At 36.8% G+C, this 26,529-nt stretch overlaps 1 protein-coding gene across 3 annotated transcripts in view; it reads left to right on the plus strand.

Annotated features, from left to right (window-relative positions):
- The window catches only part of dym (dymeclin), a 457,039-nt gene that overhangs the window by 85,041 nt on the left and 345,469 nt on the right, over positions 1-26,529 (plus strand). For all 3 annotated transcript variants that reach the window (XM_051929784.1, XM_051929783.1, XM_051929785.1), the window contains one exon: positions 8,073-8,142. In XM_051929784.1, the coding sequence (XP_051785744.1) occupies positions 8,073-8,142 (70 nt within the window). The remainder of the gene's footprint in view (positions 1-8,072; positions 8,143-26,529) is intronic.

Below are 26,529 nucleotides of genomic sequence, written 5' to 3' on the forward strand. Positions count from 1 at the left end.
ATTCCAGATTGAAATGAGTGTTTGGGATGGTTTGAACGTGTAGTTAGGATGCCTCCAGTGGTCTCCCATGGAGGTGTAGCCCACTGGGAGATATTCCAAACATGCTAGATGAATATCCCTTGAGTTGGCTAAGGAGGGGCTGGAAATTTCCCAGTTAAAGCTCGAAAACATTAATGACGACAGTGCAGGCTGGTCCGATCACCTTGGCTTGTTGCCTGCCAGATGCTCATCAGGAAAATCGGATCAAAGGCGACAACAGTAACTGCATTTCTTTTAAATACAAAATGAACATAAATGATTAATGAGCCGGACATTCCAGGATTTTCTTCATATGAAGTTCTTCATATACAGTATTTAAAACTTTTAAGCCTCTTTTGTATGTCCCTTGCACTTTTCCATTTAGCTTCTTTTTCCCTGTTATCATCTGTAATGTTGCTTGCTGTACTGATGAAGAATGAAACCTCTAAGCGTTTTGTGCCAGTGCGTTCAGTGCAAATTATTTGCTGTATGTTAAAACTAGGTTGAAATTTAATTGTATTTGAAAATTCTTCATTTGTTTAGATAGATAGATAGATAGATAGATAGATAGATAGATAGATAGATAGATAGATAGATAGATAGATAGATAGATAGATAGATAGATAGATAGATAGATAGATACTTTATTAATCCCAATGGGAAATTCACATTCTTCAGCAGCAGCATACTGATACAATGTTTAGTATTCTATCTCCTTTTTTAGTGTGTGTATGTTTATCTATTCTGAAGATATATGTAAAAAAGAAAATCTTCATTATGTTAAAAATGCTGTGAAGAATGAATGGAAAATATTTTTTAAGAAGAAGTGTCCTTATTTTGGATGTGTTCTTGTCATGTTACAGCCTGGAGAACACACCAAAAGGAAAAAGCAAAACGGAAATTGTGCTGACCAAAAAGATTAGATAGTGTGTTGTTTTTGAGTTCCAGAGCTAAAATAGCAAAAGAAAAAAAACATTTTTACACTCTTTTTACATTAGTTGGACTTATTTTTTCATTTTTCTGTTTTAATAAATACAGAGTAGATTTTGTCTCTTCTTATGATCCTTGTATGTGTTTGAGGGATTATTGTTATAGTATTTCTATATTTCTTGAGCTAAAAGGTAAATTTCTCCGTGGAACATGCCTGTTTCATTAAGACTTCATTTTTGAAATTCTTAAATGCATATTTAAAAGAACAATTCTTCAGTTATTTGTTTGCAGCTATGGCCATTTCAATCCCCCAGATGGATCATGAAAATTGTCTTTTATTACCAAAAAAAAGAAAAAGATCTCATCAGTAAGCTAACCTATTGTCCGTCTTCAAACCCAGACATAGAAATGGCACATCTGAAATTTCCGTACACTTTTTAGAGCTAATATCCCAGTGGAGAGGAGCTTACATGGTATAAGGGTGTCAGTAACTTTAGAATGCTTTAATTTTAGCTAACAGACAGCTGAACTTTTGTACAGTTTTTTACCAATTTTAAAAAAAAAAAAAAAACATAACTCACTAGAGCCCAACCTCTCAGCTTTGATTGGTGACAATTTTGAGTTTCATTTCATGGTGTATTTTATGCTGCATGTGTTGCATATCACCAAAAAAAATAAATATTGTACAAAATACTTCTCTATTTACCATCTCATAAATGTGTGAATTTTTGTGAGACAGTAAAGAGAACGTCGTCACTGCTTGCCTCATGTGCCTAGCAGGCCATGTGTTACGTCTACCCGATCACCAAATCCGAAAGACAGCAAAGCAAAGAATGGTAAACAGTATCAAAGGTGCCCATTTTTCAGGAAGATCTCGCAGCCCTCGACAAAGATTGAAATGACGCTGCAGCTGTGGCTAGGGACTAGACTTGATGGAGAAAACGCGTTGCCCAATGTGACGCATTGCACTGGAGGCAGTAAGTTCTGAGTGAAGAGAATGTAGGCTGATTTGCATTACCATGCAAAGGAAATAATATGATATTAGTAGCATTTATCTTAAAGCAGGACATTTCCAAAAATTTGTGCATTATAGGCAGCATGTATGAAAGTGAATTGTGTGGGATAAAATAAAATATGAATTAGCATAAGCCGCCCCAATTTCTGGGAACCTCAAAAGGCTTGATGTCTTGTATAAGTAGACATCACGATGAGTCGAGTGGCATATTGTATGTGAGGAGTTTTTCGTGCCAGTGAGTCGGGAGGGGCCACAGAAAAATAACTTAAGTGATTTCAAAGCATTCATAAATAATTCTTATAAACACAATGTAAAGTAATATATTGTCTGCATGTGTCTAGTGTTTGCATTATTGCTCCAACATATTGGTAAAAGGAAAAGGAGACCAACGACTTCTTTATCTTGCACAGTGTCTGTATAAGGAAAAAAAAAGGAAGATGTATCATTTCTAAGCATGGAAACGTTGGATCTAATAAATTGCAAGATCTTCGTTTCAAAATAGTGAATACTTAAATAGTCTAATTTAATCCAGCAAAGACCTTTTCAAATCCAGAGATAACATGACTTTTTAAGTATTCTGCCACATGCAGAGTATATACTGTAGCATATGCCACAAAATTACTCCTTTTCCATTGTTTAATGCATTTATGTATATGTTGCCAAACCTCATCTCAATTAATGCTTCAACCACTCATTTCTTCACCCTCAGGTCATCTGTTTAGTCTGTAGACCAGATTGTACTCTGAAGATGTGTGGCATGTTGCGGAATTGTACAAGAGATAACTGCAGATATGAAGGCAGAATCTTGTAAAGCAAATTGACTTAATGACGTGCAAAGAATGAGTTAAAGTTGTGTAACCTCCCTTTTTTATTTATTTTCTTTTAAAAATGCTGTTCCTCAGAATTTGTATAGAGGTCTTAGTTGGTGTTTAATTTTTAATGTTTTAATACATGATTACTGGTATATGTTATATCTATACTAATAAAAGGCAAAGCCCTCCATCACTGACTCACTCATCACTAGTTCTCCAACTTCCTGTGTAGGTAGAAGACTGAAATTTGGCAGTCTCATTCCTTACAGCTTACTTACAAAAGTTAAGCAGGTTTCATTTCGAAATTCTACACGTAACGGTCATAACTGAATCCTACTTACGTACATATAGACGTCCATAGCCTGCAGCTCGGTCGCTGTGTGAGGCGGGGTTGTGTCCTGCGTTCCCCGGCCTCCCACATAGTTGGCTGCCTGCCTATATTGCGTCCCCCATCCCCACGCCTCCCACATAGTTAGCTGCCTGCCTATTTTACACGTTTGGAGAACCTCCAATGCCTCTTAAACATCTTAGATTCACAGGTGACAATTTGAGTAGTGGACACTTTGATATTTATGAATGTTTCATCTCTCAAAAGCTGGACGCGAAGTTATCGATGAAACCGGTTGTATGCTTACAACGCTTGACAGATGCCAAATGTCACTTCACCACAACAAATCCTGCAAATACTAACGTAATTGAAACAAACCATGAAACTCAAACCGATTATGACAGCAGCAATCCAAGCGGTGAGAAAACAGTAAAGAGGAGGCGTGTCAGACGTCGTGGTACATTTTCTGATGCAGCTAGATGGAAACAACTTCGTGACCCTACAAAACCGTACAAAAGGTTAGCATTGATTTGAGGCAAGATTGCTTTTCACATGGCCAACTGTACGTTGCATGCTCAAGAGTAAGCTCAGCGCACAGCTTGGTTATATTACAACCGGAGGGCCGAACTGACAACGTGGTATACAAAGAGGTCCTTAACAAATAATTATTTGTATATTTTCCCTCAGTTTAAAAATGTTTACTTTTCTTCTTAATAACAATTTTAAGGCAATACTTCGCCGCTGTGAAGCGCGGGTATTTTGCTAGTTTATAATAAGTTATAACATAATTAAAAAATTCTAAGTATAATGCAAAATGTGTTTAGCTAGGAAGCTGGCCTAAAAATTATAATAGAAATCTGTAGGGAATGGTCCTTACAATATTATACTGTAAATTTCACTTTAGCGATAATACATGAAATCACTCCCAACAGAAGAGCTTTGCAATACAATACAACCGATTGTACTGTACAGTAGTATAGAATCAAGGCCATTAACTTAGAGAATATTTGTTATTTACACATAACGATGGTTGTATTCATTAGTGCTGCAGTAGCTTTGTTGTTCATGTCACCAATAATAAGGGGTGGGGAAAGCAGTAGGAAAAAAAACTTGCATTAAGTGCATGAGCTGTTTACAACCCCTCTTGTGAGTCTTGGTTCTTTACCCATACCAGGTGTGTACAGTTAATTCATTTTTTTTTCTTTTAAACAAAGGGATATTTCAGGTTGAATCAGTTTTGTAATGAACTGCCCAACTGGCACAATTCATAATTCTGAATAAACAGAAATTCTTATTTACATGTGATCACACTGTTAAACTGTTATGTTATTTCCTTTCCAAATCAGGTACATCAACTGCTTTTCGTGACCAGTGACAGCTTAAAAGTAAATTGTGGCAAATTTTAAAAGCAGTTAATTCTGTACTGAAAAATAATATATTCTATGAGTTTTCTGGCTATTTTATTGTAGTGGTTTTCAACCTTTTTACCTCCAATGAACACTTTTCCAGCTACATCTAAGTTTCAGACCATCAGCTTACTATATATTTAATATCTCAATACCATAAACTCTTAGTTGTTTTTATTTAATAATACAAGCATTTAATTAGTTACCAGATGACCGGAGATTGTAAGGTAATAGTAATGAAAAATATACATTCGATATAATATACATACACTGTACATATAATTTATCGGTTATGTACATACTAATTATATACATATTGGTTAAATACTATTTATTCATACAATTCAATGGTTAGAGTCACAAAATATTGAATGGGAGACTTTCGCTCACTAGTTTAAATTTTAGGCTTCATAGAAGTTAGACGTCTCAAAATTGTCTCTACTTGAAAACAGTTTCTGTTTTATTTTTATATCACTAAGGGCAGAAAATGCAGTTTTACACATGTGGGTTGAGTGAAAAAGAAGATGTACTTGAAGTTCAAATAATTTAACCTGCATACTCATTTTAAACAGATGAATTACCAAATAGCAGCATCAAAGAAACCCTCCTACTATAACATTCCACTTTAAGAGAACAGCTCAGACATACACAATGGCAGTAGGGGTGCTTAAACGTTTTAATCTGAGGACCCAAAAAAGAACTTCAGGACCATACTGGGACCCAAGAAGAGCATTGTTACTCTGACAGCTGAGCCATACATAGACAAAATAACAATGGCCAGAAAATTAGAAATAGTGAACGTTTTTCTTACATTCAAGCTTATTTCTCACATGACTGTTACTAAAAGAGAAAAGTGGAAAGCAAACATATTGTTAATAAAATGAGAATTATTTAAAATGAGGAATAGATTCCAGGGTATATCACTACCTGTATAAAATGCTTAATTTTAAGATTTAGTATATGAAATGTAAATTCTTTGAAACAGTTGCAGCCCAAGTATGTGTTGATTTTTGAAAGGACAGTGTGAATGACCACTTAATTTAGTCACTTCACTCATGACACAGATAAGGAATAAAGTATTAAAACTAATTAGTCCATTCTGTTTGTTTACTTTGTTTTAAGTAACATTTAAAAAAAAAAACATTTTTCAAAGAAGCTGTACTGTGAACAATACATTTTTTTAACTGAGTTTGCGTGTAGTTCAACATCCTGTTTTTAATTTTAGCAATTCAATAACCTGTGTAAAATGTTGAGTTGCACAGCTAAATTATCACTAAAAATATGTGTTCATTGTTTGTATTTTATACGGCTCACAGGGTAAATCTTGATAAATAACTTGGCGAGCAGTATACTTTAAAATGTTTAATTCTACCAACTGACGTGCTGAATCGTCGAAAGCTCTGCTGTAGTGCCTGTCTCCCCCTTTTGATATTTTGTGGTGTTCATACAGTTCTTAATGGTTCAACAAACCCGTCCTTTGCATTTCTAGTATACTGAGATTTATAGAACCACTTTGAAATAGTGCAAAAAGAAGCATGATAAAGTTAATGTAAACTTCTTTGGACCTCTGTTAGAGATTTATGTTGTAACAGTGAACACGTGATAATACACCAACTAGTTTTCTTTAGCTGCCAAAATTTTCTTTAGAATACACCTCTGTCATCAAAACTGGACTTCTGTACAGGCTAAAGTGGTGGGCCGGATGTACAAAAGCCAATTTATTCTTCATTTTTCAAATAAATAATTCTCCCGCTAGACTGGCCGATTGAGGCCTCTTTAATTCCTTTACAGTTATCCCCAAGTTAATTCAACCACTGATAGCTGCAAGCACACTGTCATCACCCAGTTTATGTGTCTACAGAAAACTGCAGGCAGTGACCGACTGTGTCTTTTGGACTGCATTTGCCACAGCAGGTCATTTCATTTTGGTAGTTTTTGAACCCCACTTTAGGAATGCCAGTAGCTTACAGCCCAGGTGAACAGAATAACAGGTTTCAGTGGAGCTAATGCAATTACCAAGGTTTCTCTAATAACTAATTAGCATATAAACATGAATAATTAAGGATATGATAAGGGAGTTTATCACTAGGATTCTGAAGGAATTTCAGCTGAAAATTAGACTTTGTGGCCATATGTGAATAGTAAATTGAAAATCGGTTGTTATAAGCAGTAATAATCATTATAAACAATAGTAATGTTTTTTCTATATTTTAAAATCAGTTTAATGGTATCTTGATAATGAAAGATTTCAATTTCGGGGTAATCCCAAACATTTGAACAGTAGTGTATATGATCACTAAAACTGAAGGGAGGCTGGGAGCAAAATTAAATCACTTAATATTAAATCGATAACGCAGCTGTTGACCCCCTGATAATGCACTGCGGACCACAGTTTTGGACCCACTGCTTTACTTTATGGTGTACCTTTCATTTAAATGGCTGTACAGTGATCCCTCGCTATATCGCGCTTCGCCTTTCGCGGCTTCACTCCATCGCGGATTTTATATGTAAGAATATTTAAATATATATCGCGGATTTTTTGCTGGTTCGCGGATTTCTGTGGACAATGGGTCTTTTAAGTTCTGGTACATGCTTCCTCAGTTGGTTTGCCCAGTTGATTTCATACAAGGGACGCTATTGGCAGATGGCTGAGAAGCTAGATTGCTTACTTTTCACTCTCTCTTGCGCTGACTATCTGTGATCCTGACGTATGGGGATTGAGCAGGGGGGCTGTTCGCACACCTAGACGATACGGACGCTCGTCTAAAAATGCTGAAAGATTATCTTCACGTTGCTATCTTTTGTGCAGCTGCTTCCTGAAACAACATGCTGCACGTGGTTCACATACTTAAAAGCTCGAAGGGCACGTATTGATTTTTGACTGAAAAACAAACTCTCTCTCTCTCTCTCTCTCTCTCTCTCTCTCTCTCTCCCTGCTCCTGACGGAGGGGGTGTGAGCTGCCGCCTTCAACAGCTTTGTGCCACGGTGCTTTGCATACTTAAAAGCCAAACAGCCCTATTGATTTGTTTGCTAGAGATTGTTTTCTCTATCTATGTGACATTCTGTGCTCCTGACACGCACTCCTTTGAAGAGGAAGATATGTTTGCATTCTTTTAATTGTGAGACAGAACTGTCATCTCTGTCTTGTCATGGAGCACAGTTTAAACTTAAAAAGAGACAAATGTTTGTTTGCAGTGTTTGAATAACGTTCCTGTCTCTCTACAACCTCCTGTGTTTCTGCGCAAATCTGTGACCCAAGCATGACAATATAAAAATAACCGTATAAACATATGGTTTCTACTTCGCGGATTTTCTTATTTCGCGGGTGGCTCTGGAGCGCAACCCCCGCGATGGAGGAGGGATTACTGTATTTGGAAATGAAGAAGTTAGATGTAATGAATATTGAATATGCTTTAAATTTATAATTTATAGAAGGGCTTTTTCATGTTGAGAATGCAAAATATTTCAGCAACTTTAGAAATAATTGAATGGCTTAAAGAAAGCAACATATTAAATTTTAGGCCTTTTTAATCTTGAAAATCTTACTTTTGTCTCATGGCAGATGAAGAAGGAGATCTTCTGGAGGAGATGATCTGTAACCTTGTACATCTTATTACAGAAGTACCCTTATTGTGAGTGTCCCACCTCTATTGAAAACAGTGGTGTTTTGTTTCTCTTAGTCTGTGTATTGTTTTAATATTTTAAATACTTGCATAGTAAGTATTTGTTCAAGGTCATCATGTCTAGTGCCAATTAGGTTTTGACAGTCTATTAACATTTTGGCAGATAAATACATGGTGATTTGTCATTATTCTAATCAGAACATCCATGCAGGGTCAAATAAAGAACTGATTCATTTTACACTGTATTCTTTCTCAGTATTCAGCTAAGACATTCAGAGTATTTGCATCACAATTTTATTTTCTTTGTTGAATGGTTGGTGAGATGAATATCACAAACGGAAGAATTTCCTCTATGCGTATTCAAGCCAGGAAATGTGATAGAGATGGATGCATAGTGAGTTGTTACGCAATGTAGGTTAAACTTCGTACGAGACATAGGCTGTCAAATATTATTGTGCCAAGCAAGGACTATATCATGAAGCATTTCATTAGGAGTGTTTCCAGAATGCTGCTATCAAATCTTTTCATGTAAAAGTTGTACAGCATAAAGGAATATGTGATAGTACAATTGATTTACTTTATTATAGTTTGAATGTAACTCCTCGTGTCAAGTTTATTTCTGTTTCTAAATAAGATAATCTGAGCATTTTCTGTTGCTCATTCGGTAATTGCATTCAGCAGTCTTGCTTTGGAGTTAATTAATCAACTTTGATTTATCTCAAGAAAAAGAACACTTTTTCTCAGTGCATTACTTGTGTACTGGCATAGGAAAGCTAAAATATTCCCTCCCAAATGGTCTAAAATTCAGCAAGTTTGATTCACAGTCTGCATCTGTTTTATTCAGCAAACCAAAAAGACATTTTGGATTAATCCATATTATAACATCATATTGTGTACTGTACCTTCAGGTAAACCCCTTTTAACCATGGAACAAACAGGAACTAAGTAAAGTTTACAAAAAAAAAAAAGGCAACCGTCATGGTTCGAATGTGCCAACTTCACAATTTTATGCGAGTTTTGTCTGTCTCTTTTATTGGTCTCTGAATGAGGCACCACATCCTGTGAACGGCCTGTTTATATACTGTAGTGTGGGACAGTTTCTGGACTATCCCAGAGTGAGAGCAGACGTCATTAGGGCTTTGCCCAATGGAGTTGCGGATGGAAAAGAAGAGGCAGTCAGTGGCAGTGTCTTGAGGTTGGAGTGCTTACCTTGCAGAAAGTGTGCCACAAGTGTGCATGTGTGACTCTCTATATACACACACTCATAAATACAGACAGAATTGTGCATGAAAGTAGATGTTCAATTGTGAGTATGTGAAATACCAAGTTTACGCTTGTATTAATATGTATTTTTTAATAATTGTATTATTTGTCTTCTTATCATTATTAAAGTGTGCTTGAGTGTAGCAATCATAACCTGCATGTCTTTTTCCATATGAAAAACTGTAAACCTACTTTTGCCCACCCCTGTATACATGCACACGCACGCACGCACGCACACACGCACACACACACACACACACACACACACACACAGAGACACTTGAGGCCTTAAGTTTACATATGCCTTAGCTAAAAACCTTCATACTCAAAATTCCCCCACTTCACAGGCATCTTGTTACCAAACAGTTCAGGTGTTATATCAATTAGTGTATCTATTTAATTTCCATAATAATTTTTCTCCAGACTAATGAATAAGAGGCAAGATTCTTTTCAGCTTTTAATCACTATCTCAGATTTTCAGTGAGTGAAAAGTTTACATACACCAAGTTTACTCTCTTTTTCAACAGTGTGGGGTAACTCCAAGAATTGACATGGTTACTTTCAGCAACTTCCAAGTTGCTAATTTTAATAATTAGTGGTTAGTTGGGATACCTGTGGCTATATGCAAGGGCCTACCTGCAGAGCCAGTGCCTTCTTTTGGTTAAGACAAAAGGGAAATCAAAAGAACTGAATCAAGACCTTAGGAGGATAATTATAGATCTTTACAAGTCACGTTCCTCCATGGTAGCAATCTCCAAAAGTTTCAGGATACCAATTGCAACTATACGATCAGTTGTATGAAAAAGTAAAAAAAACATGGGACCATCGTTGAGGAAGGAGGCACAGATTGACTCCCAGAAATGAATAAACTTTGTTTGGAAAGGTTCAACAGAAACCCAAGATAACAGGAGCTGATTAAGGAGTTGGAAGTATCAGGAACAAACGTGCTATCATCCACTATTAAGAGTACTTCATCTCCATGGCCTGAAAGGGTGTCAATTCCAAAATGGACATAGAAAGCCTAAATACGGGTTTACATTTGCTCACCAGACAAATACATAGCCATTTGCAGCAGTGTTCTCTGGTGAGACAAAACAGAATTTGAACTGTTTGACCATAATGATCATCGATATGTAGTGAGGCTCTTGATCCAAAGAACATCATCCCAACAATGAAGCATGGGGGAGGCAGCATCATGTTGTGGGGTTGTTTTGCTAGGAAAGGGACTGGTGCACTACATAAAATAGATTACATCATAAGGAAGGAACATTATCTGGAAATCATCAGCCAAGAAGCAAAAGCTCGGTTGCAAGTGGGTCTTCCAACAGGACAATGAACCCAAGAATACTTCCAAAAGTGGTAAAGAAGTGGCTTGAAAACAACAGTGTGACAGTATTGGAGTGGTCATCACAAAGCACTGACCTGTATTCTGTGGAAAATCAGTGGACTGAACTGAAGAAATGTATCTGAGCAACATTTCATTCTGTTGCAATTAACTCATTTCAATTGAATTGTAATTTGTGTAAAACGTCCGTTTTCTGTTCAGTCAGGTAATCAATTATGTCAATTAATACTATTTATGTATTAACAAAAAAGCTACTTATTACTCTGTAACTATAGGAATTTTACAAGGTCAGGATTTCACTTTATTGCTTCTGTATATTAATTGTTCATGCCCTCCTTATAAGAAATTAGATGTCTCTTTCAAAAATACAGCATTTAGGTAAGTGTCACAAATCGATAGTGTTCCTTAATTGCACATATCTGACTTTCAGATGAAACTTAAATTGAATCGCACAGAAAATCAAAATACTTGCCATTGAAAAAACAGCATATTGAGAAGAACATCATTGTCTTTGTCAGATACTGAGAAAAGCTTCACCTCTCAGCTGTAAATAGACATCTTTGCTTGACATGCAGACTGCTGACTGTGTGGTTTTGAATAAATGTCACTAATTATGGTTTACCACTTGGGTATACTTATTTATAAAGCACATTATGCTTTTATGAAAGAAAGCCAGCATTGAAGTATTACATACAATATTTAAATTGCATTTGCTTTAAATATTGATCACAGTGAATACTGTCTATTCCGTCAACCTCCCTTAATGGCACCATTGTGAGTGTATCACTGTTCATGTGTGTTCTGCATTCCAAACTTGGTTCCAGACACACATCCCTGTTATGCTGTGGCTTTCTGTAATCCCAAAAAGAGCAAGTGGGTAAGAAAAGAATTGCTTGTGGTTATGAATATTAGATGTTCACTTGTCTTACATCTGTATCAGTGAATTTATCAAAAGTATGAATATTTCTGTATCATGCTCTCAGAGTGGTTTTGAGGGATAGGCGACATCCGAGTTAACTGAGTCAGAATAATTATTTCAGAGCATTGCCAGGTAAATGGGGCCAAAAGCCAATATCTAGCACCTTATTAGGGAGCAGATTATGCTCAAAGATTGCTTAGCAGAATGGACATTCTTTTTAGCATGTCATCTTCTTGTTAAAGTGGATATCTTTTAGAGCCTGTTTATGTCACCAAGCAGTTGCTAACACTAATTCTGTGGTGAAATAGTTGTAATGATGTGGGTGAAATGATGATGACATGGCAAAATGATAAGGTTGATATTTTAGGAAATGTTAAAAGTGTAACTTCCCTTTGAAAGAAGAGAGTAGCACTAGGGTAAAGCATTTGTTTGTTTTGAGTATCATAGGAACCAGGACTGATCAGAGAGATGGCAGCCTTCTTATGGGGTTTGTTCATGAGCCAAGTTTTGGGGGTGGGGTGGCACTGATGGTTTGAGGAGATTGTATTGCAAGCAAGTGTATTATTATTAGAAAACATTCTGTAGGGGTATTAATTGTATTTATTGGCTTACTTCATATTTTATACATTCATGTAAAGTAATCCGTTCTGGGTGAATAGATCACATGATTTTAGTAGGGACCACTGTTGAGATTTTAGCTTTTTGTACATTTTGGTTTATTGCCCATAAAATGTAATGGTTAACTTTGCTGAAATAGTGATATATTTTAAGTGACTCGTCTGCACATTGCCACTGCTTTTCTTTTTTCTATCAGTATTTGTTATTTTCTCACCCAAGGAGTGCAGAAAAAGTATATTAGTACAAATTTTCAAGAATAAGAGACATGTGCTGAGCTGCAGCAACTTCAGAGGTATAAAGCTGATCAGCCACACCATGAAGATATGGGAAAAGAGTGATGGATATTAGGCTGAGAGGAGAGGTGGCAACCTGTGAACAGCAATATGGTTTCATGCCAGGAAAGAGTACTAGAGATGCAATGCTTGTTTTAAGAGTGCAGATGGAGAAGAACAGAGAAGGTCAGAAGAAATTACATTGCGTGTTTGTGGAGTTAGAGAAAGCGCATGACAGGGTGCCAAGACAGGAGTTATGGTCCTGTATGAGGAAGTTGGGAGTAGCAGAAAAGTATGTGAGGGTGGTGCAGGGATATGTATGAGGACAGTGTGACTGCTGTGAGGCGTGTGGTAGGAATGACAGCCTGTTTCAAGGTGAGAGTGCAATTACATCAAGGATCGGCTCTGAGCCATTTCCTGTTTGCAGTTGTGATGGACAGGTTGACAGATGAGGTCAGACAGAGGTCTCCATAGACTTTGACGTTTGTGGATGACATTGTGATCTGCAGAGATAGTAAACAGCAGTTTGAGACTAGCATGAAGAGGTGGGCAATGAAAGTCAGTATAAGTAAGACAGGGTACATATGTGTGAATGAGAGGGAACGTGGTGGAAGGGTGGGACTACTAGGAGCAGAGATGGTGAATGGTAGACAGATTTAAATACTTGGGGTCAACAGTCCAAAGCAACAGAGTGTGGCAGAGAGGTAAAGAAGAGCGTGCAGGCAGGGTAAACTAGGTGGAGAAGAGTACCAGGAGTGATTTGTGATAGAAGAGTACCTGCAAGAATAAAAGGGAAGGTCTACATAAAGGTATTGATGCTGTATGGTTTGAGGATGGGGGCACTGATGAAAAGACAGGAGGCAGAACTGGAAGTGGCAGAGTTCAAGATGCTATGATTTTCACTTGAAATGAGTATATTAGAGGGACAACACGGGTACAACAGTTTGGTGAACAAGTGAGAGAGGCTAGATTGAGATGGTTTGGGCATGTGCAGAGCAAAGATGAGGGGTACATCGGGAAACAAATGTTGATGATGGAACCGCCAGGCAAGAAGGAAAGAGGAAGGCCAAAGAGGTTTCTGGATATGGTTAGGGTAGGACATGAAGGCCGTCGGTGTGGCAGAAAATGATGTAAAAGACCCGGATGGATGCAGACAGATTATCTGCTGTGGTGACCCCTAATGGGAGCAGCCAGAAGAACAAGATATTTTTTTTTGGAAATTCATATTTATACATTATTTTAAGCATATGAAGGAAGGCACTGTAAGGCTTTCAGGGTTACACATAATAAATGATGGAGACACACTGTTTGCCCTTGTGCTTTTCACTTTAGCTACCCTTAATTGAGGAAGAGCAGCATTCTGAGATGTGGGATTATAATTGTGATGCTTCTGTTTGTAAGAATTGAGTAATTACCAGTCTTGGTAAGTGTACTTTTTATTATGCAAGCAGCTATGCAGGAGAATAACTGCTTTTATAATTGTGCCTGATACTCTGCTCTGCTTCCATCAAGGTTATACCTGTTAAGGATTTATTGCCCAATCACAGAGCAGCCAGTGCTTCTTGATCATTCAAGGGGAATGTAATTGTTTTGAGGTCTAGACATATGGAAGCTCTAGCAATGTTCTTAAATCTTAGTAATGCGCTTTTAATCAACCCTTGACCCTTTCTGATGAATAGGTTCTCTATTTTCATGGTAAGTCTTCTTTTTTGGCATGATTCATGGCATTGGCTCTTTGCACAGGTATTAATTCAATCCAACCTTATTCTACTCAACGATACCATTTTAAAGGAATTATTCCACCTACAGTATGTAACTACATGGTACTTACCCCGTGTAATTTGTAGTGGTGGCCAGGATAAAATTTAAATGGCATGTTTTCATGTAAAATGAAGGTAACAAATTTTATTTTATTTTGGTCAAAATTTTACTGTCATTTAAATATAAAATGAAAAAATAGCAACATTTTTGAGAAGAATTAGGAGATAAGTTTCTGATAGAATTAAGAGAAAAGCCAAGCAAAATGACACCTTTTATTGGCTAACTAGAAAGATTACAATATGCAAGCTTTCGAGGCAACTCAGGCCCCTTCTTCAGGCAAGATGATAGAATTAAAAATTTCTATTCTGACTAATGCTGGACAACGTTCTGATAGAATTAAAATTTCTATTCCGACTAATGCTGGACAACGGCAAACAATAGCAAACCATCCATAAAGAAGCTACATGTGACTTGTTTCGCATAATCCACATGTTTAGTCATCCTGTTCACAGTGTCCTAAACAGATGTATTATTTTACCAAAATATTTTTTAAAACATCACTTCCAGACAACAATCTTATGAACGAACATGAAACATGCTCAATTGCAAACAAGCATTTGAATTCAAGATTTGTGTATTTTCACAATTCATTGCTCATGAGTCCAGCCTAGTAGCAGTTTATTCATTGGCTAGCGCTGCGCTTCATGTGAAATTATCATTGTAAAGTGCACTGAGATGATGAGTACAACTAAAGATTCAAAGTTAATGAGTGTAAACATAAGGAAGAGAATATGATTAATTATTATTGATGATTAATTACATTTATAGAGCGCTTTTTTAGATACTCAAAGTGCTTTACATAAACAGTGGAGAGCCACTTCCACCACCACCACCAGTGTGCAGCATCCACCTGAATGATGCAATGGTAACCATTATTGTCCCAGTATATGCACCACATATTAGCTATTAGGTATTGAATGGGTCAGAGTGAGGGAGGCACTTGGAGACAGGGAATGATTAGAGGGCCATAATGGACAAGGCCTTGATGGTCAGCTTAGCCAGGACATTGGGAAACACCCTACTCTCCTCAAAAGATGCCCAGGGATCTTTTATGACTACAGTTGTAAATCTCACCGGAAGGATGACACCATTTTTTTTTCAGCACAGTGTCCCCGTCACGGCACTAGGACTTTGAGAACCACACACAGATCACAAGGTAGCATCCCCTGCATGCCTCACCAACACAGCAATAATATGTGTGCTTGGGACATTGTGAGCATACAACTGTATGACTTGACATGTGGATTGTGTGATAGAAGTAACATGAGCTTTTTTCATGAATGTTTTTGATGTTGTTTGCTGTTGTCCATCTTTGGTCACCGTAGACACCTATTCTATCAAAAATTTTGGTATTGCCGTTCTGCATGTTAACATGAGATTAAAGGGTAAATTCATTATTTTTTTGGTCAATTTTTTCTTCATAAACATAACATATATGCATGTGCCACGTGAAATAATGTTCTAAAGTCAAGCATTATTTGTAAATCTAAAACAAAAATATGGTGCCTTTCTAATGTGTGTTGGTGACAACAAAAAAGGATCTAGAAATAATCATTTTATTGCATATTCCTGGCACTGTTTTTCTTGCAGTAAGGATACATCTTCTGTTTTTCTTGTGTGATACTAGTGGCCTTCATGGCAAGAGTTCTCACACACAGTAAGTTCAGAAGTAAATCAACACAATACAAAGCACATGGCAGGAACTGTCTAGTGTGATTTTTACCTTTTGAGAAGAAATCACAACCCTGGAGGTAAGAGGTTGTTCCAGAGGATGAAAAACACCGAGATAGGGCACACAGATGGTTGTCTTTTAAAAAAAATAATGCATATGTGCTATTTTACAGTGCGTACGCAATCTCAAGATGTGGATCAATGGTGAATGACTTTCTTGGCTTGAAAAATTGACATATTCTGTGTGTTTTTAAGCTTTCGTTTTCTGGTTGGGCTCAGTGCCACCGTGGCTGCCATAATAAAATGCCAGGAGAGGCTTTGCATTTTTTTTTAATTTATAGAAAAAGCTCTAGTTTAGAATACAATATTGCATGGCAAATGCATATATATGATTGTAAAGAAATAAATTGACTTGAAAAATGTCAAAGTTATCCTTTAGAAATTTTTTTGTTATTGCTACAAGCTATATGGAATATGAAACATATTATAAAAAATAATAGTGTAGGTTTCTCTTTAACTTGTTTGTCAGTTTTGGATACAGCTGAAAAATATACTCTTTCATTCTCTGACCTGGCAGTCTGAAAATCGTTCAATTTCATTGGTGACTTTTGTTTACTGTTGTAAATAAAATACTGTTGCACATTTTAGAAATTTATTTTGAAATGTTTTAAGAATTAAATATGTGACATTGTTGTGCCATGTAAGTGAAGTTTAAGAAGGTGACTGGTATTCAGTTACAGACAACTTACATTAGGAAAGCAAAGATGCGAATTCTGAGCAGCTGGTATTTGTAGATTATATCTATCTGCATACAGTCAGGCAGACAAGTCTCAGCTGTGCTGGTTACAAACAATGTGAAAGAGCAGCTTTTAAAATATATATGTATAAGTACTTTATAATAAAATGTGCATTGTATTGGCTGTAAGATGAAAAGTGTTACTCCATGTTTTAGGTATCCTGTTGCAAAGTTTTCTTAAAATGTTTACTAATAATCAGCTATATTTAGTCCCAAAGGAATGGAAGGTCGAGGTTGAAGCCTGACATTGAAGCTGCTAAGTGCTTGAGTTTACCGTACTTATTTGCAGGACAAAACAACATGTAGTATATGTTTCATTTCAATGTTAGCAGATGGATATGGTGTTGGAATGGTAGGCTTTAGTCATTGAGGTAGGAATGGCTTCAATATTTTTGGCTTAGAACATATGAGAGCCTTTCAGCTGTGTCCTTCTAGCTCAGGGGTCTGCAAAGTTGGTCCTAGAGGGCCATAATAGATGCAAGTTTTTGTTCTAACCCAGATTCTTAATGAAAAGTGATTCTTAATGAGAAGTGAATTATTACAGTTGAAGCAGCCTGGCTTTCATATTATAAGTTTTATTGTTCTTAATACCAATCTTGTATGTTTCATTGTTTTCAAGCTAATTGTTTTTATTGTTTTTTTTTTCCCTAAAAATTTTTTTTTTCTGACCGATGTTCAGAGAATGCACTGTTTCATGGAGCCTTCACAGCAATGTATATTGTATGTGAATTAAGTGTATCGTCTTATGCATAGTAAGAATATATGGGGGTTGTTGCAAATAAGCAGCACAAAGATACCTTGTCCCAGGCAGCATTATGAAAAGTCCTCATGTTCGTTGCATTCATCACCTGAAGCACTCCTTATCTGTTACTGGCTTCACATTCCATTTGTATTATTTAACATGCCAGGACTCCTGTCAAGTATACAGTTGCATGCTGGAATTTTAAGACTTTATCACACCATGCCCCCCTAGCATTTCCAAATGCCCCTCTTACCATCTTTGTCTGGAGCCGAGACTGTGCTCATGCAACATTTTTATGTTTTATTTTATTTCTTTTGCTTGTTAAGATTCCCCATCCTTAGTTCATTGTTTTAGTCTTCAGCAGGTGCATTTCCTGTTTTTAACTGCTCCTTATTAGAAATAAGATGCAAATTTCAAAGGAACCAGCAATTGTCCATCTAACTTGTTCCCAGTTAGACCTGTGTGTGTTTGCTGTCAATTGTCTGGTTAATTACAAAATTGTGAAGGAAGCTGAAGAGAAAAAAATAAATAGAGTGAGAATGACTAACCCGCTTCAGGCTTCTGGCTACAAACCATTTGGATGATAACCCTAGAAAGAAAAAAATTTTTATATATATATATATATATATATATATATATATATACTAGACAAAGAGCCTGTTTCAACAACGTAAGATGAAACGGAAGTTGTTTTGTAATGATTGTAGTCTGCTTTACTCATTACTGTACAGGCTTGTACTGTTAGTTGATGAATTTTCCAGGCCTATAGTATTATATTGAATGATGAATGTTCCAGTACAATATGGAATAGTAATAAGTATAAGCACCACAAACCTGATAAAGGTGTATTGAATGAATGCGTAATTGAATCAGAATGCGTAATTAGGCCTCGAGCTGTAGTCGAAATCGCCTTTCAGGCCTCTAGAGCTTTAATCGAAGTCGCCTTTCTCTTTGAATTTTTGCGGCCGTAAATCCACCGCCTGCCGCAATGTTGGGGTTGGATGTTGGTCTCGTAAGGTTTTTCGGACAGCTGCGCAGAAGGTGACTGCGCATTCGGCTTCGGACGTGAGTGAGTGAGTGAGTGAGTGAGTGAGTGAGTGAGTGAGTGAGTGAGTGAGTGAGTGAGTGAGTGAGTGAGTGAGTGAGTGAGTGAGTGAGTGAGTGAGTGAGTGAGTGAGGAGGCAGGCGAATTATGTATTAAGATGATACAGAAATTACCTCACATGGCAGAATGAAAACACTATCAATTTAAAAAAAGGACTGCTATTGGTGAGGACTGGCTTTCTAATGAAACAATCTAGTTGAACAAAAATCTGCAGTCGCTACGCCCCTCCAGGACCAACTTTGCTAACCCCTCTGTTCTAACTCCTACTCCAACACTGTATGTTTTCTCAGTCAATAGTAATGTGACATTTTCCTTCCTAAAAATATTAAGTACATTGCATTTTATGGCTATATTGAAATTGAAGTGAATAAAACAGACTTTTATCCTTTATCAAGGACAGTCAGTTGCTAAAGTCTTAAAGCTGCAGTGCATTGCATCAAAACCCACATTTTATTTTAGCTATGGATGAAAAGCTAAAAAAAACAAAGGTTTTAGAAGCCAAGAATGTCAGATTTTGAAATGCTAATGCTCTTTCAATTCACCTTATATCTGGCTGTAAAGTACATGAAAATAATTTTTGGACAGGATGGTGATGAACATGCCATAATAATGTCAGTTCAAAATGTTGTTAAATTATATACACCAAATGCCAAGTAACATAAAATTATCACGCTCAGATCTAGAGCACAGCTCATAAAACCTCTCTTCTTTGAAAAATGAATTACTGCCATCACCTATTGTGAGTAGTTTTGAACTGATTTTTATATTGTCTTGGACTATCACTCTCCCATCTTAGCTACCACTGAAGCTGTGTTGCATCATCTATAAAATATTGCCAGAGTCTGACCTCAACTCTTCCATTTCTCACTCCTGGAAGCAGATGAACTTAACCATGCCTTAAATGACTTTTGTGAACTTTTGAAGCTTTCAAATGTTCTTGCTACTAAAAATGACCTTTTTTGTCAGTTGAATCCTAGCATTAATAATTACCTTGATTTTTATCCCTATAGTACAAATGTTGACATCTGTTATAATTACGGTATTTGACTAGCTTATAGTCACCTTCCTGTCTAAAGCCCATATCAGTTTATGTGACTTCTAGTTATTGGGTCATATCAGACTTGCCAGCTGCAGTTGCTGATCTCATTGCTAGGCCATGTCAATTTACACAACTGAGTGATGAACTTCCAGGAACATCGTGTTTACCCCTTTTTTGTGACAGTCAGTAGTGTGTATCCTGATAGAACTGGTGCTGTACAAAGGGTTAATATTTATGGCGAGTTTAATTGCATTTTCTGCCCCTTTCCATTCCGTTGTCATACAATAAACATGAGATATTAGACAGATGAGCTCCTCCTCTGTTTGTGAGGTCCAAAACACCTATGTTCCTTATTCCTTGATATGTATTGTACTTTTGGATGAGAATTCAGAAGTACAGTGCCAGCTCTCATATACACAACCCTAACCCTATGACTAAAGACAAAATCTGACCTGATTGATTTTGTTGCAGTGAGTTGTAGACTAGCTGGAGTGAGTCGCTTTGTATATTATGCGACTGGCTTCACAGGAGTCACTGTAAATATATAAATAAAAGCTACAGCTGAAAATCGCTGTAAAAGTCATCAGGTGTGCCATGGTCTAAATGTGCACTTGCTTGCTTACCAGTTGGCCTGCAAGGTCATTAGAACAGTGGATGGCTGGGTTCTGTTAATTGACTGCTTCTGCCTTTAACATTTTATTCCTTTTAAGCTTTTTGGCAAACAAATAGACATGGATATCAGTCAATCCTTGTGTTCCTGGCTATTGAATTTTTTTCAGACAGGGAGCAGACGCTGAAGATAAAAGACAAATTGCTAAACCCCTTTATCCCATGTGAGTGTACCCCACATTATTGTATATAATTAAGGTTCCTTTACAGTATTTGTTTCACACAAATATTGCATTTCACATGAAGAGCAGTAAAGTTGGGACACCACTATGTCCCAAACATTATATTGTTCTGAAATGGGGGCACCCATGTGCAAAAAGTGTTGTCATTTCCATATGGTGTGACCAAAATGTATGCAAATCCCCTGAAATGAAAGTCTGCAGTGTGCACTTTAAAATTACAAATCAAACAATTCAGAAATTATTAAACTGCGGAGCAGAGGGGGAAATCAAGGAAAATGTCTCTTTGTTCCAAACATTATGTATCTCCACGGTTTAATAGTGTACTTTGTTTTAGACATTACAGTATTGGCTAAAAACCTTTCAGTTACATTAATTACACTTTATATGTAAACCAAGGTATACCATATTAGTCATGTTGTCTAGAGGAGAAGGAAAAGTTGATTTTGTAATGCAGGGTGTGCCAGTGTTTTAAAAACAACCGACAATAAAAACACTTTTACAACCTCACAAAATCTGCAGCCCTAGGAGAAAAAATAACTTTACAATATTTCATTTACTGTACAAAGATGTGTGGATCCCTGGGAGAAACCATTACAGCCATTTGCCTACAAAGGGGATTTTCCTTTATGCAAATATCGAATTCTCTACCAGGAATAAAGCCCCAGCAAATGCAGAAAAAGCTCTGAAAAATACAAGACATTTGTCAATATTATTAGAAATGGTCACAGCAGTCCAATAAATGTGAATTCTTTTGAATTTAGGTTAACCGTCTAAAGAAAACAACTGCATAAGTTCATTTTTTTGAGTTTATTATAAAAGGTTATATTAATCATAGTGTTTTAGTACGACATCATTGTGAGTCTATTGTGAGCAGTACAGCAATCACTAGTAACATTTTTGCACAGTGAAACAATTAAGTGATATTGGCACCTTAAAATGCTGCTTAAATGTAAATACACATTTATCTTTTTAAAAACACATTTTAAACATAGTGCTACATCTCATACTGTGAAAATATGACTGTCCGGCATTTTATTGTTATTTTTCCAATAAGTGCTAACATTTCCATTAACATTACTGCTTTGCACTTGGTGCCCTAGTTTTTTTTTTTTTGTTTTTTTTTAAACAGTTGTTTACAGATAAATGTTCTTTCAACAAGCTTCAAATCAGGTAAACTATATTTTCTACAAACTGCCATATAGGTTAGACAAAAATATTTCAGTTGTTTTAAAGGTTTGTGATGCATATTGCTTCAGTTTTTGTTAGGGCTGACCACCATATGAGAGAAATAACATACCGTTTAAAGACAACCAAATGTGTGTCTAACTTTATTTTACAGTACTTTCCAGCATTGTGTCTTAAATACTAATCACAGTGCAATTTTGATGAGAAACAGACTGCTTGCTGCTGATCCACAATGCTGATAGCCTAAATCCAAAAAACTGTTATTTGTTTTTCCTATTCTGGTTTGTGTGGCCAGACATGTTACTGAGAGCTGACAAACTGAGCTGCCAAGGTGTTGTGCGGCTTTCCCAGCTTTTAATTCTCTCTGGGTTTTCTGTTACATATCTTTCGTTTATATTTCTTTTGGTCCCATTCTGCCTTTGTTGCTTAGTTTTACTCTGTTTTGGTCATCATATGAAAAAACTGTATGAAAGTCACCGGACCATGCTACAACTGCCACTAATTCAGTAAGATTCTGTAAATAAAATCTGCACCTGAAACTTACAGGAACTCTATAAACCTCTATGTGAGTTTTAAATATTTAAACTTCTACTAGTTTATTTCCAATCAGCATTCCAAGATATTTATAAGACAAAACCGTTTCACTCTGTGTTCAGTTGTTCTGTCAAGGATCATCTTCACAAAGGAGAAAAAAAACATTTTCACCTTATTTATTTTTAAATCCTCTGACAAAATTTAGAAAGGTCATCAATAATTAAATCCTAGAATCTGAGGGACCTTGCTAGTCTTGAATTGGAAACCACCCAAATACGTTAATAGGAGAAAAAGCTTCAAAATTTCCAAATTCTCTCTCCAAGTCCTGCATCAAAAGATGTTGGAACCAATGCACAGCAAATGAGGGGGAAAAATTGAGCTGCCCAAGCAAATCGGGGTCAGCTGGTACCCACCTAAGAAATCAAATTGGTACTGGGAAGGTATTATGTGAACAATTATCCCCAGCAGAAATGTCTTTTCTTACATTTGTGCCAACTCTTAAAGGCAGAAAGTGCTTGGATGTAATCTAAATCAGGAAAAGGGAAATTTATATGGTAGTCATTCTGTTCATCCGAAAGTACGCAAGAGTAACTTCCTGTAAAAGGCAACCTTCAGCTAGGTATGGGGAAGAGGCCAACCTGGCTGTCGCTTTCACATGTAGTTCTGTAATACCTGTTGAGTATTTTTGTAAGTAATTTTGCAATAGAGAAAGAATCACGCTGCAAATGGACAGCAGAATGCAGCCACACTAAATCCTAATTAGTATTTTTGGCAGGCATACTGTATTATGTACTATAAATGTGAAAAAAGTGAGTGCACCTTTGGTGGTACTGTTGTTCATAACCTACATTTTGAGAATCCACAGACAACAGAACTTTTAAGAATTTGATAAAATGTTATTTTGTCTGTGAGTGTATGTGTATGTTGCACACAATGCTAGTTTCAGTATCACATAAAGTAAATTGTTTGCCACAGCAAGTGCAGTGTCCAGTGATAGCCCCTAGTTGTTTGTAAAATGATGTAAATTTCCTTCCACAATGAAAACATACCATTTTAGTGCTGTTTTTACAAATACTTTGTGGGAGGTCCGTGCCAGCTGGCTACCCAACTCCATTCCTTTCCGCATTCTTCAGACATAGAGAACAATAAATTGTCAAATGAATTATTTAACATTTGCGATGATATCATATAAATTATATCAGCTGAAAACCTGGTAACTATCTTTGAAAGTGCAGCTTATTTTCATCTAATATACAGTATACTTCACTGGGTATTAGTTGGTATTGGAAAGCCTGAGAACAATATCACAAGTATACCAAAAAATGTATGGATGTACGAAGAAGTAGTATTTGAGGTGTCAATGTCCAATAATCATTTCTGGACAGGGAACCAGTTTCTTTAAGCTAGAAACACTGTCGAGTCCCCTAGCCCTTTAATGTCTGAAGACTGCCAGTGTATTAGGTGCAGGGATGGAATATGTTGTCCTGCTAGCAGACAGCTTAATAGACGTCTACTTCAGTACAGGATTAGTTGCTAGACTGTGCTCTAGGCAAATGGAGAACATCTCTCACGTACAGCTCGGGTGGATGATGCTGTTAAATCAAACAACCTATAGCTGACTGTGGCTGTGATAAACCATCATTTGCCTAAGGATTTTGTAACACATCTCTGTAATCCTTTGGGAGGTGTAAGGACTCTATGGAAAAGATGAAAAGCTGAAAGACCTATTTTGTGTATGAATAACAAAGCTTTGGACTGTCATTGCATTTTGTATTTCAATCTTAGGAAATCTAGGCATGTCATGCTCTTTTCTACATGACTGTAAGACAAGTTTTAATGATATTTCCTAAACATTTTAGTTATGATACACAAGCATACAAATAAAGAGAGGATCATGTTTAGATAGCAAATGTATGGGTATATTAATACACTTTTAAGACCATTTTAAAAGAAGAAAACATATGTCTCTTCATGTGATCAGCCTTTTTATGGTTAATGTATGGATGGGAACAGTGTGATTGCATGTGACTCATTATCAGAAGGTCAAAGTAGTAAAAGCTAAACTAGGAGCTGAAATTATACACATTTGTGTAGTGTATCTGGACATTTAGAATTTTCACAATACTAAAACTTAAGGATTTTCTCAGTCAGCTTTATTATACTCAGAATATGTTTTGCCAATCACTACATGATTTATCTTTATCATATAATTAGTAATCTATAATCAGTTTATGTGACTACAGCTAATAATCCTCTCTGTCTCTCTCTCTCTTATATATATATATATATATATATAGTATTGTGCAAAAGTTTTAGGCAGGTGTGAAAAAATGCTGTAAACAAAGAATGCGTTCAGAAATATAAATAATTATTGTTTATTGTTATCAATTTACAAAATGCAAAGTGAGCGAACAAAAGAAAAACCTAAATCAATATTTGGTGTTACTACCATTTGCCTTCAAACCAGCATCAATTCTTATAGGTACACTTGCACAAAGTCGGGGATTTTGTAGGATTCTAGTTAGGTGTCTGATCAACCAATTCTACCAAACAGGTGGTAATGATCATCAGTGTCACACGTAGGTTGAAACACAGTCATTAACTGAAACAGAAACAGCTTAAAACTGGGTGAGGAACAGCCAAACTCTGCTACCAAGGCGAGGTTGTGGAAGACAGTTTCATGTCATGGCAAGATTGAGCACAGCAACAAGACACAAGGTAGTTCTACTGCATCAGCAAGGTCTCTCCCAGACAAAGATTTCAAAGCAGACTGGGGTTTCAAGATGTGCTGTTCAAGCTCTTTTGAAGAAGAACAAAGAAACGGGCAACGTTGAGGATCGTAGACGCAGTGGTCAGCTAAGGAAACTTAGTGCAGCAGATGAAAGACTCTTCATGGAAGAGTTGCAGCCAAAAAGCCATACCTCCGACGTGGAAACAAGGCCAAGTGACTCAAGTATGCACAAAAACATAGGAACTGGGGTGCAGAAAAATGGCAGCAGGTGCTCTGGACTGATGAGTCAAAATTTGAAATATTTGGCTGTAGCAGAAGGCAGTTTGTTAGTCGAAGGGCTGGAGAGCGGTACAATAATGAGTGTCTGCAGGCAACAGTGAAGCATGGTGGAGGTTCCTTGAACGTTTGGGGCTGCATTTCTGCAAATGGAGTTGGAGATTTGGTCAGGATTAATGGTGTTCTCAATGCTGAGAAATACAGGCAGATACTTCTCCATCATGCAGTACCATCAGGGAGGCGTATGATTGGCCCCAAATTTATTCTGCAGCAGGACGACGACCCCAAACATACAGCCAAAGTCATTAAGAACTATCTTCAGCGTAAAGAAGAACAAGAAGTCCTGGAAGTGATGGTATGGCCCCCACAGAGCCCTGATCTCAACATCATCGAGTGTGTCTGGGATTACATGAAGAGACAGAAGGATGTGAGGAAGCCTACATCCACAGAAGATCTGTGGTTAGTTCTCCAAGATGTTTGGAACAACCTACCAGCCGAGTTCCTTCAAAAACCGTGTGCAAGTGTACCTAGAAGAATTGATGCTGTTTTGAAGGCAAAGGGTGGTCACACCAAATATTGATTTGATTTAGATTTCTCTTTTGTTCATTCATTGCATTTTGTTGATTGATGAAAATGAATGATTAACACTTCCATCTTTGAAAGCATTCTTTGTTTACAACATTTTTTCACACCTGCCTAAAACTTTTGCACAGTACTGTATAATATATATCTATATATATATAATAGAGAGAGAGAGAAAGATAAGATTATTAGCTGTAGTCATATAAACTGATTATAGATTACTAATTATATGATAAAGATAGCAGTATGGCAGTATGTTCCATTAGGCACTCACAACGAATGGACATCTTCATATATCAGTATTTAGGGGGAGTGTGTTGTAGTGGTTAACGTTTTGGACTTCAGTCCCTGAGGTGTGCTGAGCTGTGCTGAGAATATGCTTGTTGCAAATAAAGGGCACAGCAAAATTGATTTGACGGGCCATGCAAATAACCCCCGTAACCAACAGATTGGACGGATAATAATACAATTTATTTATATAGAGCCTTTCACATTCTTGATAACTGAAGTTCGGGTAGTGTCCTGGACAGGGAAAAGGAGATTGGATTACTTTGCAAAATGGAAATAAAAAGTTCAGCAAACCTAAGGGAAGAAGCAAAGCTCAGTTTGTTAGTAAGTGCTGTTTTTTGCTGTTGACTTAACCTGC

The sequence above is a fragment of the Erpetoichthys calabaricus genome, chromosome 7, assembly GCF_900747795.2.
Source record: "Erpetoichthys calabaricus chromosome 7, fErpCal1.3, whole genome shotgun sequence".
Taxonomy (NCBI): Eukaryota; Metazoa; Chordata; class Cladistia; order Polypteriformes; family Polypteridae; genus Erpetoichthys; species Erpetoichthys calabaricus.